This window comes from Camellia sinensis, chromosome 8 (genome assembly GCF_055761805.1).
Source record: "Camellia sinensis isolate YWXY chromosome 8, ASM5576180v1, whole genome shotgun sequence".
Lineage (NCBI taxonomy): Eukaryota > Viridiplantae > Streptophyta > Magnoliopsida > Ericales > Theaceae > Camellia > Camellia sinensis.
Window position 1 is genome coordinate 141,297,447 of NC_138968.1, and position 15,668 is coordinate 141,313,114.

Here is a 15,668-nt window from a genome sequence, read left to right on the forward strand (position 1 = left end):
TGCTTTCGTTTTTTTGTTTTTAATTTGATAATGTTGGCGAGGAAGTATGGTGGTTTCCATCTCTATATTGCACTTCTTTTGTTTTTGTTTTTGTTTTTGTTTTTTTTTTTTTAATTTGATAAGTAATAACCTCTCCAAAAGAGATTGTGATCCCTCTAACTTTTATTTTATTTTATTTTTTTTTATCAGGAAAAAGTTTGAGTAACTTGATGATAGTCAAGAGCTTCACTAGTGATATCATCATATAATAAAGAATGGAGGGGTGCAAAAAGTATCCCAACTTAATTAATAGATTCTTATTAGGTTAGCACCGAGATCGTAATCCCTCTATATTATATGTCCCTTAGTTACATTATTTTTTTCTTTAGTTATAATCAATTTTTTCTTTAATGATGACATTACATTATAACAAAAAAGGGTTTTTACGGCACGCAATGCATGCCATAAAAACCCTTCTGCGACGTGCATCGGCACGTCATATTATGACCAATCATGGAAAATCATTCACTTTCAACGACATGCTATAATACGTCGTTAAAAACTATTTAACAGCACATTTTATGCGTCGTTGTTACTTTTTCTACGACATGTTATAATACGCTGTTAAAAACTATTTAACAACCAATTTTGTGCGTCGTTGTTACGTTTTCTACGATCACTTTTTCATGACGTTATTTGGTGGGACAAATAACGATGCTGATTGTGCACCGTAAAATATATAATATAACGACTTGCTCAGTATGCCGTAGATAAATAGAAAATACCACGGCGTACATGGACAGGCCCGGCCCTGGCCATAGGCCCACAAGGCCACGGCTTAGAGCCCCTCAAAATAGGCCTAAAATAAGGGCCCCCTCCTATTGTAAGTTAGTATAATATGTTAGGTGTGTTTTAAGTTCAAAGAAAAATTAAAAAAAGGATCCAAATTAACTTAATTTTTTTGACCCATTAAAAGGCTGACAGTTTAAGGCCCAACCCAACAGTCTAAATGGCCCATTTTTCTAATTCCTAACCCTATCATCTCTTAATCCAACCTTCCCTACATTTGTTTGATAACACACCAGCAAGGATGAAGTACACACAAGCAGCCCAGACGAAGCAGCAACAAGCATAGGTAAAAAAAAAAAAAAAAAAAAAAAAATTCTATTCAATTATTTAAATATTTATCTTGTCTTTTGCACAATTAATTACTATTATAATATTGGTATTTACATCATCAAGAAAAACTTATTTAAGTTTAATAGTTCACGATACTTATAGATCGACACTAATAGTTCATCAAAAATTACTTTCGATCAACCATGTTACAAGAAAGATTGAATGGATTAGAATTGTTATCCATTGAAAATGATTTTAGAAAAAACTAGATTATGCAAGTATGATTGATTTACTTGCTCCTAAAAGTGCAAGAAGAGCGAGGATCAAGTGATACTTTTTAGTTGTTATAATGTAATGCTAAGTATTTTTTGTGATTTTAATACAAATCTTTTGTCCTTTACCTTAATTTTTTTTTTTTTTCATTCAATAAAAAAAATGTGAAGGGCCTCAGAAATTTAGTAATTGATTATCGGCTTTGGGCCCTGAAAATCTTAGGACCAGGCTGTATATGGAATAATGTGAAATATTTCATATAATAACCTAATTTACTTGTCGTAGAATGTACAATTTTTTTTTTTAATTCATCAAGTTCCATTATTTAAAAAATAAAATAAAATAATAAATTTTACTATTTCAACTAATAAAAATCAGAGTTGGGCACCATGTGTACTTTACTCCCTTTTGGGTCATCTAAACCAAACAAACAAACACACGTGTACTTTACCCCTTTTTGGTCATCTAAACCAAACAAACTAACACATCAACCTCCAGGCGTTGAAAAGAGAAAAAAAAAAAACTCCATTTTCTCCCAATGAGAAGAAAAGTTGTAGGGGGCCTATATTATAATGATGTCATTGTCTTTATTTGAGGAAGCTTCAAGGAAAAGACAAGAATGAAGAGTTGCTCTTATTAATCAGCAGTATACAAGAAAGACTATGCCCAAAGAAAGCAAAACATAATGCCAAGCACTTGCCTACAAAAGTTTTTGAAGTTTGACAGAATCATTCCTTAATTCTGTAGGATTTGATCTGAAGAGTAGCTTTGATGAAATGGTTTACTAATCCATCATTGGTATTAGAATTCTTTTGTCATCTATTGTATATATCGTCCATGCCCTAAACAAATTCAATGGCGTAACTAAGAATTTCATTCAACTAGTAATCATCAATGTTATTGTATTATATTTTTTTGTTTCTACAATAACATCAACTTAATTTTATATATTCCCTACAAACAAAAGTAATTCAAACTCATCAAATCACATGAAAAACAAAAATTTTAGGCACCATTTTAGCATATTTCTGCATGGGTTAAAAAAAATAAATAAATTTATCGAGTGTCATCAATTGACACCACTCTCTTAGACATGGCTCCGACATTGTCAAAGGTAATATTTCCAACACTGATTGATAGACTAAAGAAATTCCCAACTAATTAAATTCCTTACAAGAGTGATCTCCACTTTAGCTAAATAACTAAACAACACAAAAGCATCTTCCATGTTCATAAGCAGATTTTCTACAGATAAGATGAAAAAAGTAAACTTGAACAAGTCATTCAAAATCACTTCTATAACATACCAACCTGTCCTTTTCCTATTCAAATTACAATAATCACCTTGTTATCATTATTAAACAGGCAGAATCTTTCAACCATTTTTAAGACCTTGATTGAGACAGACCAGCATGTGCATTAAAGGCCCGTAAAGATTATAAATAAGGGTATGGTCTCACAGAACTCACCCCTCAAATACTCCCAACTCAGAATTAAATGATAGGTAAACATTATAAACCTGTACAGCAGAAAATCTGCTTATGAGCAACACCGCAAGACCAATAACGAAAGTCACTTTTCATTTGGCTTATGACAGAGATTAACCAAATCCCAATCTCCTTGTTAATTTCTCTCATCCAATTTTATGCACGTAAAAGAACTACATAATTAATAATGAAAAAGGTGTTGTGTGTGATTTTTAAGCTAAACATCTACTTATCTTTTTCCATTTCAATCTCTCTTTTTTTTTACCCTCTTTCTGAAGTTATTGTTTTTCCATAGTTTTTATTCATCAGGAAATCAATGGATATGATTTTAACCCTTTTCTTGGTAATTTTTACTAATTATGATAAAATTGTTATTACTTGAATTCCAACAAAATACAAACTTGAATGCCAAATAAAAATGGGTTCCAAGGGTAGGATAAAGTATGCCAAATCTGAATGTCAACCATATTTAGGTAACTACCAGCAGGTTTAGGAGGTCAGACCAGCAAGACAATTGAAGAACACAAGGGCTACACGGCTGTAGCCAAATCCACAACATGGGCAGTTGGCCAAGGCATTACAAGTCAAGGTAAAGCTGCAGCCAAGGCCACAGCCATGACCACAGCTCAGAACAACAGAACAGTTGCAGCAGTTGCAGCCACAACTCAGTCCAACAGAGCAATTGCATCAGATTGCAAATACATTCAAGCTCTTCTCTGATTTTCTTTAACTTTAACATGAGAAGCAAGTGTAAAGCAACAGCCAGTAATCTTTCAATTGAATTGAATGAAATCACAATCTTTAATAACATAATAAGCTAATTCATACCATTGCTTCCTGAAGCACATCATTGGCAGATTTCCCCTTCTGTCATGTATGTCCTTTGATCCAAACATCCACTCTAGATAGGAATCTGGGTCTTGGCTTTGATTTTTCTTTAAAAAAAAAAAAAACAAATAAAACATAGTACAAAATTAGAAGCAACAAAATCAAAATGCTTTCGAAATAAATGTTGTTCATATTGCTAGACTTACCATGTCTTCCTCTAGTCGTGCATAGCCTTTTCTACTCATCATGTGTAACTCTTTCTGCTTTGCTCTCATCTCTTTGAATTTTTCACTCTTTTCCTGAGTGTAAACATTTGAAATGTCCACATTTTTTAAGAATTTCTAATCTTTATCTTAATTGTAATGAAAAGAAATGAGTTTCTACATAAAATCGTTATGAAGAAAAACTTACAATAAAGCTTTTTGAAAGTCGATTTTTCACAAATGCCTTCCATTCAACTATTCCAATCTTATCAGGTTTGGTAAGGGCAATATTACGTGATAAATGACCTTTACCTGCCACAGCGAGAGTTCTTACTTTTCTTGATAGTTCAAACTTGTAATTGCGCCACAATTTTGCGAACTTTTGCATTACACGTGTCTTGTGGATATCATTTATATTATATCTAAGCTGCATTTTCATATAAGCAAACATTTCGTATTAGAAGAGGGGAAAAATAATGAATTGTTGTATAAAAATTAACTAGATAAACATACTACCTTCACACAAGCCCATAACTTATCCTTAATCTTATATGGAGCTTCAGACCAATAATCTATATTAATTGGCACCATCTCCCGAGCTAAGATCCCTTCTAAGGTTGATAAGTGCACCGATTCTTGTCCAATTGGTTGGTTCCTTTCATTGAAGTCAATCTCTTCACACTTTTGTTTGCCTTTGTCATGCATCTTCAACTTTGACGCCCCCCTAGTTTTCTTCTTTGGTTCTTGACCAAAGTCAACTACTCCATTTGCATTTGGTGATTCAATTTGTCGAGTATTGGAACCTACATCTAAAATTCTAATGGATCCACCACTTCTATTATCCATTGTGGCAGCAGCTATAGCTTCTTGCTCTTTCCTATGTCTTTTTTCTGCCTTTCTAGAACTTTTTATGACACATGAAAAAATAAAGACATGGCAGCCAATAATTGGTTAAAAATGTGTATCCAAAATAAACAAATTAGAAAAAAAACACTTGTTTGAAAGTTACCCCTGTACACATTGTTGGTTGGCAACTTCAATTACTAAATCCTTAGAAAAAGAATTCCACCTGAAAAAATGATAGAACAAAACCAAATCAAGTAATATTTTTTTATATGAGATACAAGTATGTGAAAGTGTTTTGTAAAAAGGGAAAACAAATTACTAATTAATTTCATACGCACCACAAATATCACATAGTGAAAAAGTGATTCTTAAACATCAATAACAATAGAACACAAGTACTTATAATGTTATTTTACTTCATTACTAGGTCAACAAAACATGAAGAGTAACTCATTAATCAAGCAACACTTCCACACCCTCACAATCAGTCCTTACATAGCACTCATCTTCATCACTATTAGCCATTTCAAGCCTACCTGTATCGACATGGTCACACGGCATGTAAGCACCATCATCATATATTTCAAAGTCATGGAAACCTCTTCGGGGTGCTTTAAGTACAACTTCCCAACTGGATGTATCATTATCTCTCAAATAAAACACTTGTTTTGCTTGTGAGGCTAGAATGAACGAATCTCTCTCAAATTGATGTCTTCCATGTTGTAAGTTAACCAAAGTAAATCCATCTTCAACTTTAACACCATTTCCTATAGCTACCCAATCACATTTAAATAAGGGGACTTGGAATTTATAATAATCCAACAAAATAATCTATTTAATAACCCCATAAAAAGAGATTTTTCTCACAACTTGTGTCGTATCTCTCTTACTAGCTCAACAAAGAGTTTCTGCTTTGATGGAAACACCACTATTTTGTGTAGCCCTCTCAACATTGGTTGTATGAAAGCGATGGCCATTAATGACATAACCCGAGTATGACATTGCATCATTTCTTGGGCTAGCTGCAAGCCATTTCAATGTATTCAACACCTTACTACCACAAGAATTGATCTTCTCTTTCAACCATTGACAAAAAGTATCCATTTGTCTAGAATGTAGTAGTGTAGCATCCCTCAATAAACACATATCCGAACGCTTAAGCTCCTCCACATGCATCCTAATAAGAAAGCAAAATGATAAGAACCCAATATTCTTTGAATAACAATTACAAAGGAATATTTAACTCATCATATTTACTCTAGATAAGGTTAGACTTCTGCATTGTTTATTAACACACATCGACGAGCAATTTGCAACACATCGTCTGGTATCGCTATTGATTTTCCCAAAGTAATTGGGTGTCCTTCTAGTATTGTTTCACTTTCAAACTCTATATTGCGAATATGTCGAGTACCAATTTCAGCTTCTTTCTTCATATACCCACTACAAAATTGCATACACTCTTCAGCTAGATAGCATTCTGCTATGCATCCCTCAGGTCTTGCGCGATTTTTAACATAACCTTTGAGTATCTTGATATATCTAAACAACAATAAAATTCAGCTTAACAAATTTGTTAGAAGTTTATTTACGGTAGAGATAAAACAATACTTAAATTTAAAATATGATATAGACTCACTTTTCAAATGGGTACATCCAATGAAACTGCACTGGTCCACATAAGTGAGCTTCTCGCCCTATATGAATTGTTAAGTATACCATAATATCAAAAATTGATGGAGGAAAGAATCTTTCTAACATACACAATGTCTTAGCAACATCATTTTCAAGTTGTATCTTATTCCTATCAATCACCCTTTGACATAATTGATTGAAAAAAGAGCACATTCAAAATATTGCATTCCTTCGTTCTTTCAATGCGACTGACAACAATTGTTGAAATAGGATGTGACAATCATGTGACTTGAGTCCAACTAACTTGCATCCTTGTAATGAAACACAATTAATAATATTTGAGCTATAACCATCAGACAACTTCAAATCTTGTAATCTAGAACAAAAAATCTTCTTCTCATCCTTTTAAAGTGTATGTGATGCTGGTGACAAGTAAAAATGGGATCCTTTATCCTCTACATGCAATTCACTTCTAATTCTCATTTCTGCCAAATCTTTACGAGCCTTAAGACCATCCTTCAATTTCCCCTTAACATTTAAAAGTATGCATAAAATGCTTTCACAAACATTTTTCTCGATGTGTATCACATCCAAGTTATGACGTAAAAGCAATGCCTGTAACATCAACAAAAGATTTATTATTTAAAAAATTAGAAGGAAAAGTTTAACTAAGACTAATGATAGACCAAAGAATATAAAATCCTACTTTCCAAGGACTTACATCCCAATATGGTAGATTGAAAAATACGGACTTTTTCTTCCATGATTGGACGCAATCTGACTCTTTTTGGTCGTTTTTCTTTTTGGTTTGGGCCCTTTTTCTTTTCCTTTCTTTTGTAGTTTTTTCCCAATTAGTTTTAATGTCTCTTACTGCATGTAACACATCAGATCCACTCAATGGTTTAGGCTTTCCTCCAAGTTCTTGTTTTCCATCAAACCAACTTCTTTTCATTCGAAATGGATGATCCAGAGATAGAAATCGCCTATGGCCCATGTACATTGTCTTCTTACTGTGATTCAACCACTGCGAGCATGTGTTAATGCTTCATACAGGACATTCAACTTCCCTTTTGTGGCACATCTAGCTAACTTCCCATAAGCTAGAAAATCATTTATTGTCCACATCAACATAGCCTTCAAATTAAACATAGACTTGTTGGCTACGTCATAAACTGCCACACCATTATTCCATAATTCTTGTAGGTCTTCTATAAGTGGCTACAGTTACAAATCTATGTCATTCCCTGGTTGCTTTGGTCCTGGTATAAGTAATGTCAACATTATATTTTCCTTTGCCATGCATGACCATGGAGGAAAATTATAAGTCACTAACATCACTGGCCAACAAATGTATGTTGAGCTAAGATTTGCAAAGGGATTGAATCCATCTGTTGCAAGACCAAGTCGAAGATTTCGTGGATTCGATGCAAAAGAGGGCTGCTTGTGATCAATTGCATCCCTGGCCAATGAATCAACTGAATATCGCATCTTTCCATCTTGACTTTTGTGAGTGGAATGCCAAGTTAATTGTTTTGCTTTTTCTTGTGACTTAAACATTCTCCTAAATCTTGGAATTATGGGAAAATAACGCAACATCTTCGTTGGAACCCCCTTTTTAATCTTCTTAGTTCACTTATCTACTTTCCAACGTGAACAATTGCATTTTGGGCATGCCTTCATATGCTGTAAATCTTTTCTAAATAAACAACAATCATTGACATAAGTATGTATTTTGTCATACCCCAGATCAAATGCTTTAAGCAACTTCTTTGCTGAATATATAGATTGCACAAGTGTGTTACCTTTTGGTAGCATGTCAGACACTAATCTCAAATTTTCATCAAAACTCTTATCAAATGCCCCATGCACAACTTTATGCTTGTATAAAGTAACAATTGCTAAGAACTTAGTGTACTTTGTACAACCCAGATATAAAGGAGTTTCAGCATCTTCTAATGCTCGCGTGAACTCCCTCTCTCTACTTTCATTTGTAGGTTGCAAAAAATCATCCTGTGCATAAACATCTCTAAACAACCTATATGTCTTCGGAATTTCAACATTGTCTTGAACTTCTACAGATTCACATAGTCGTTCCCCATGAAGAACCCATGACGTATATTTAGGATCCATCCCTACCATGACCAAATGCTTGAAAATAGTATCACAATGTTGTTGTGATAGGTTTCGATAACTTCCACAAGGGCATATGATCATATCAAGATTCCCTGAATTTGCCTTAGCGATGTTAACAAATTTTCTAGCTCCATTCACATACTCATTCGATACTCAGCGAACTTTAAATTATTATTAATTCCATCCAAACAAAATGAGTAACTTAACATTTGAAAGCATATTTATGGTTGTGTGTAGAAATAAACCTTGGAAAATATACCCATGTTTTGTCCATCTTGAACTTTCCACTTGATAACAAATTGCATCCACAAAAACTACTAACATTAGTTACATGCATCAATGCTCAAAATGATTAGCAAATACACTAAGATGGTATTTTAGAGTTTCAAATAATGTAGAATCTAGAATTGTAATCAAACACCATTAATTGACCTTTTTTTTAAAATCAAATAATCAAATTTACCCAATGATTTATTTTTAAAAAAATTAAAACCCGTTAAGAAATTAATTGAACAAATACAAATTTCATATAAAGACACACGTGGGTTAAAATATTTGTGTATGCATAGAGTTCTCATATTGGATATGGAAGGATTACATTAAGAATGATCTTATTGTACAAAAGCAGCAATTTCACATAACAAAAAAAAAGCAATACAATTAAGTTAAGTAGGTTGAGACACTATAGCACTTGTAAGCATGTCAAAGGTCCCTATAAACAAAACCAATTTTGCGGAGAAATATACATGAACAAAGGACGCATCCAATTCCAACATAGCTTGAAACAAGACACCCAACTCCAAATTCCCCTTAGGAAAATCAAGTAAGTTGAAATAAGAACATGACTATTTCCAAACTCCTATACACATCACACACCATACCTACATATCTACTTGCTTGTGATTTTGTATCAATAGTAGGTGTTTATATATCTATCTATATAAGAATAGCTTTGGTGTTGGTGGCTTGTATTTTAATTCTGATTTTTCCCTTAAGTTTATATTTGAATTTTCTATTTTGTCCTTTAGTTTGGTTGGTGAATTAATTTGGATGGAGAACTTTTAGAAATTATGTAAGAAATTTGAGTTAATTGTAATTAGCTTAATAGTTCAAAAGTTGAGAATTTTTTTGAGCTTTTTCTTTTTTTGTATAAATTACAAACACACCCCGGAGGTTTGTTTTAAATACAAATTGTCTCTTGTACATGTGGAGGAAGGAAGAGGTTGAATTTTTAAAGAGGTGAGAGGTTCGCATGGGGCAGGGATACGAAGGCTGTCAGGAGAGGGTGGGATAATTCTTCAAGCATATTTGCTTCTCACTGTGATGCCCAAAGAATCTGATTTTGGCAATGTTTATGGTGTAAATATGCACCTATGAATAAAACTTGCCCCAATCTCTTTCATATATAGAAGTGAAACACTACAAACTTTATGGCAATTGGAAATGTAGGTCCTTCAAAGGGGAGTCAGAATAAAGTACCAAATTCCAATAATTTAAGCTTAGTTTGGGGAAAGAGGAAGCAGAAATGTGGAGAAACACTACTAGAAGTTGATCTCTATGTTGACATACCAATAGATGATGTGGTCCATTCAAAACAAAGCCGGAGAGACAGGATTATACATTTCAAATAACCCAGAAAACAAGAAGAAAGATGACGTCATCTTTAACATTATTTCAATTAAAAGTGGTAGTTACTTTCAATGTAGTTGCTCTATTCTAGTGAGTTATTGTAGACACCCCATTTTTGACCGACCTTAAGACTCAGACGTCACCGATTGAGCGCTTGGTGATGTTGCATAATGTGCTTGTTCAGAAGTTTCGGAGTTGCGGCCGTGAGCCCTGCCTCCGGACTCCCGAACCCTTTTCTGTGCCTTGTCTCGGTTTGCGAACCAGACTCGGTTTTCTCTGTTTCTTTTCCTGAGGGGAGGGAGAGGTCCCGTAGACCATCTGTCAATGTCTGTAGGCTACATTTGGTGGCCGTAGGCCATTTTTCCCATTTCGGAGTCCGGTTCCCGGTTTTCGGAGCCGTCAGGCCATGTGCCTCGGTTTGGGACCGCTTAACCATCTCCTATTGCTCTGATTTTTGGCATACATCTTATTTCATCCCTTTTGAGGGACACTGGGGGCTGAGAAACCCACTTCGTGGCCGAATGCCACTTTCGGTGCTTAACAGCCCATTTTCGGGACCCCGAACTGCGTGTTTTGGCCCCGGAACATTCGTTTTGCATCGGTTTTCGTTCATTTTTGGTAGGTACCTCTGTTTTATCACCAGGAAGGTCACTGAAGGGTGGGAGGCCAGCAATTGTTGCAGCAGCCAGTTATCTCTCCTCCGGAGCCTCCCGGCGCCCGTTTTTCCAACTTCCGGGCTAATGTTGAATACCTTGGAGCTAGTGTTGCCAACTTTGAACCACATATCTGTGATCTACACACCTGGGAGGCCACTAAAAGTTGGTGGCCGGCCATTAAGGTCACCTGACCCTTTTGACCCCTTTCTTCCGGGCTAATGTTGAACCCCTTGGACCCTTTTTCTCGAACTTTGAACCACATATCTGTGATCTACACACATGAGAGGCCCCTAAAAGTTCATGGCCGGCTAGTAATTCATATTGACCCTTTTGAACCCCTCTTTCCGGGCTAATGTTGAACCCCTTGGACCCACTTTCTTGGACTTTTAACCACATGGTTGTGTTGTACACACATAGGGGTACCTCTCCAGTATCTGGCCGGCCAGAAAATCACATTGACCCTTTTGACCCCTAGCCGGCCGGCTAGGGGGTGTGGCCGGCCGGCCACCTCCAGCAAAAGTAATGGGCCAGCCGTGTTCCTTGCACTGTGCACTTTACAGCTGTGGGGCAATATCCCCCAGATATTTTCTGTATCCGGGGGATATTTTGTGGGGGAGTTTTCCTCTCCTTCTCCCCCACCTTTACACCCCATTTTGAACCCTTATAACCAGCTGATGGCCTCCTTTGTAAGGGTTAGAAAAATTACTCTTCAAGTCTCCATAGCCAACTCCATCTTCTTCCCTCTCAATTCTTGAAAAAACCCTAAGCCCCTAACCATCATTCCTTCTACACCACCAAGCTCTACCACCACCATCTCATTTCCAGCAACAAGGAAGGATTCTTGAAGGCTAAAGAAGCTGCAAATCCATCCAAGAAGCAACAAAAGTTTGAATCTTCAAGGGTAAGTAACACTTTTACCCTTTTGACCCTTTTTCTTGATCTATTTCTAAGCCTCACTTCCTTTTTGTTTCAAGCTCCGGCCCTAACTGAAAAGGGCCATCTTTTGAGCTCATCTTCACTTCTCATCAAGGGCTCAACCCTGTTTGAGCCCTCCATAATACACTTGCTTCATTGACCATCTTGTATGTCATAGTTTTGCATGCTATTTTTGACCCATGAGAAATTTATTTTCGAGCATGTTGTAAACTGATATAAGGCTTATTTTGAGCCCCTCTTCAACATTGGAGAAGGGCTCAACATTGTTTGGTGTCTCCATGTGTCACTTGTAGTTCAATCCCTTATTTGGCCCCATTTTTGCATAAATTGGTAGCCCTCTTTGTTTCTGTTTTTGGACCTTGGTCCGAACTAAAAGTGGTCTTATTTTGGCCTATACTTCTTGTTTCATTAACACTTTTTTTCTATTTGGTGATTATTTTGTATACTTCATGTTTTAGCACCTTTTGAGCCTTATTTTGCATCACATTTTTAGCATGTTTGTATACTGATTTTGAAGCTGCAATATACTGTAAATGTTCATATTTTTGGTCCATCTTCAGTGTTGTAGAAGGAAATTTTTCAGTTTGGGTTTTTCTTATACCACTTGCTTCATTACCCCTCTTTTGGCCCCTATTCTTGCATGCTATTTTTCCCTTACCTATGCTTGCTGTTTGGCCATGTTTATAACTGTGAAAGTGCATCTTTTGGGACTGTCTAGCTTCTGTCTTTGCATTGCATGTCCATATTGTGCATGTTTAGCATAGCTATAGGCCATTTCGGGTGCCTAACGTTGCATTTCGGGACAATTTCTCGCATTTGGCATCATTTCACTACATTTCGGGACTGTTTCCCCCATATTTTGTTGCTGAAATTCTGTTAGTATGCTTGCATATCATTTTTGCCATGTTTCATTGCATTTGCCATTGCCTTGGTTTGCGTGCCCGTGTGCACGCATTTCGAGGCACCTCTTTTTTTATCCGCCGGCATTCGATGTGAGTGTGGCTGAGGCTCACTCATGTTGGTATAAGCCCATTTGTCATTTCCATGCCATTTCATCGCATTCCGTCATCGCCTCGGTTTGCGTGCCCGTGTGCACGCATTTCGAGGCACCTCTTTTTTATCCGCCGGCATCCTATGTGAGTGTGGCTGAGGCTCACACACGTTGGTATAAGTCCATTTGTCATTTCATATCATTTTATCATCGCCTCGATTTGCGTGCCCGTGTGCACGCATTCCGAGGCACCTCTTTTTTATCCGCCGGCATCCGATGTGAGTGTGGCTGAGGCTCACTCATGTTGGTATAAGCCCATTTGTCATTTCCATGCCATTTCATCGCATTCCGTCATCGCCTCGGTTTGCGTGCCCGTGTGCACGCATTTCGAGGCACCTCTTTTTTATCCGCCAGCATCCTATGTGAGTGTGGCTGAGGCTCACACACGTTGGTATAAGTCCATTTGTCATTTCATATCATTTTATCATCGCCTCGGTTTGCGTGCCCGTGTGCACGCATTCCGAGGCACCTCTTTTTTATCCGCCGGCATCCGATGTGAGTGTGGCTGAGGCTCACTCATGTTGGTATAAGCCCATTTGTCATTTCCATGCCATTTCATCGCATTCCGTCATCGCCTCGGTTTGCGTGCCCGTGTGCACGCATTTCGAGACACCTCTTTTTTATCCGCCGGCATCCTATGTGAGTGTGGCTGAGGCTCACACACGTTGGTATAAGTCCATTTGTCATTTTATATCATTTTATCATCGCATCGGTTTGCGTGCTCGTGTGCACGCATTTCGAGGCACCTCTTTTTTATCCGCCGGCATCCGATGTGAGTGTGGCTGAGGCTCACTCATGTTGGTATAAGCCCATTTGTCATTTTCATGCCATTTCATCGCATTCTGTTATTGCCTCGATTTGCGTGCCCGTGTGCACGCATTTCGAGGCACCTCTTTTTTATCCGCCGGCATCCTATGTGAGTGTGGCTGAGGCTCACACACGTTGGTATAAGTCCATTTGTCATTTCATTGCATTTTACCATCGCCTCGGTTTGCATGCCCGAGTGCACGTACTTCGAGGCACTTCATCTTCATTGCATTTATCATCGCCTCGGTTTGCGTGCCTGTGTGCACGTACTTCGAGGCACCTCATTTTCTTCATTGCATTTCGTCATCGCCTCGGTTTGCGTGCCCGTGTGTACGCATTTCGAGGCACCTCATTTTCATTGTTGCTATCATCGCCTCGGTTTGCGTGCCCGTGTGCACGCACTTCGAGGCACCTCATTCGCATTGTTTCTACCATCGCCTCGGTTTGCGTGCCCGAGTGCACGTACTTCGAGGCACTTCATCTTCATTGCATTTATCATCGCCTCGATTTGCGCGCCCACGTGCACGCATTTCGAGACACATATCATTTTCTCGGTTTGCGTGCCCGTGTTCACGCACTTCGAGGCATTTCATTTTCATAGCATTCTGTGTATGTTAGGACTATACCTTTGTTGCATTTCATGCATATCATGCATACTGCATCATGTCCGGAATAGGAGTTAGCCCGGGCACGGGAAACGAGGTACATTTCGTACTCCGAGTGACGGAATGTGTCTCAATTCCCCAGTCACCGACACTCCGGATTATCCATGATGGAGTTAGGTTTTAGCTGTAGTTTCATGTGCATTCATCCTATATTGAGTTGTGCATTTCGACTCCTCGGCCATCATGCCTCGGTATGCGTGATTGGTGGCACGAGGATCGAGGCATGCATATATCTGTGCAAATACATTGCTATGCCCCTTTCCTGCTCTCTGTTGCAGCAAAATCAGGAATCAGCAACTTTTTGGAAATTGGCACGCATTTCAAGAACAGGTGTAAACAGAGGCTAATTGGGGCATTCCGGTGGATTTCTGCGCAAGACAATCCGGACATGCACCATTCATCAGAAGCAAGGCAGTCCCTGGCTTGCACGCCAGTGTTATTTGTTTTCTTAGTTAATTCTTTAATTAATTAGGATTTTGTAATATTTTGGACTGTAATATTCTTTTATTCCGGACTGTAATATTTGGACTGTATATTTATTCGGATCCTCTCTGCGAGGGCACAACTGTAATAAGTGTGGGTGAGTGTGATGTATGTCTTCCAACCCCACGTCTTTCTCCCTTTTATTTATCCGCTTATGATGGTTAGATTAGGGCATATTTAAATTAGCATACAATATGACAGCATGTTTGCATCATTCATCTGTATTGCATGCACCGGGCTCGGCGCACTATACTAACTGCATCGTACTTTCAATTCCAAGTTGAATACATGGTAATTGTAGCATTTCATATACCATCTTAGAATAGCCGAGCCTGCTATAGTTGCATTTTGCATGCGTTGCATTAGGCATTTCTGTATACTTAGGATCATGCATGATTTCTAATACAGTTTTTGTTTTGGCTTGGAGTACCCGGTAAGTTTTATGCTTTAGCATCCTTGCATGCGTGTGAGTGTTGCCATGAATAGCATGCTTACCATGAGGCTATGTGCTTACATGATTTAACTGCCTGAATGCCTGTGGGTGGAGGCTGTGTTATCTGAATTGGAGTAAAACATCAAATGTTTTAAGCCTACCTGCGAGTAGCAAACCATTTTCAAAAACAAGCATGAAATGTTTTGTTCCAATTCGGGCGACCCGGTCTATACTTGTATGCCGTGCGCATCACATAGTAACCTAGGCTAATAACCGGTATAAGAACTCACAATGTTTTCAAAAATTGATATCATGGTTAGTAGAGGCCGGTCTATGACCGGGCAAGCGGGGGTGCTCACGAAGTGACCTTCCCCAATCGTACCCAAGTTCCCGAGCCGAGGCAACTTTGGTGATGACGGACACGTGGCCTTTTGGCACCGAGTCAGGGTTTCCTAAATTTCCCAAAATAAAATATTTAGGTGGCGACTCTGTATCTGGCAAAGCA

The 15,668-nt window shown here is 37.8% G+C and overlaps 1 protein-coding gene across 1 annotated transcript in view; it reads right to left on the minus strand.

The window, feature by feature from the left end:
- Positions 1-3,969: 3,969 nt before the first annotated feature.
- Positions 3,970-15,668, minus strand: part of LOC145796694 (uncharacterized) — a 34,678-nt gene continuing 22,979 nt past the window's right edge. The window contains exons 2-4 of the mRNA XM_082881859.1: positions 4,899-4,958; positions 4,406-4,793; positions 3,970-4,316 (exon numbers count right to left, since the gene is read on the minus strand). Coding sequence (XP_082737985.1) covers positions 4,080-4,316; positions 4,406-4,793; positions 4,899-4,958 — 685 coding nt within the window. The 3' untranslated portion in view covers positions 3,970-4,079. The remainder of the gene's footprint in view (positions 4,317-4,405; positions 4,794-4,898; positions 4,959-15,668) is intronic.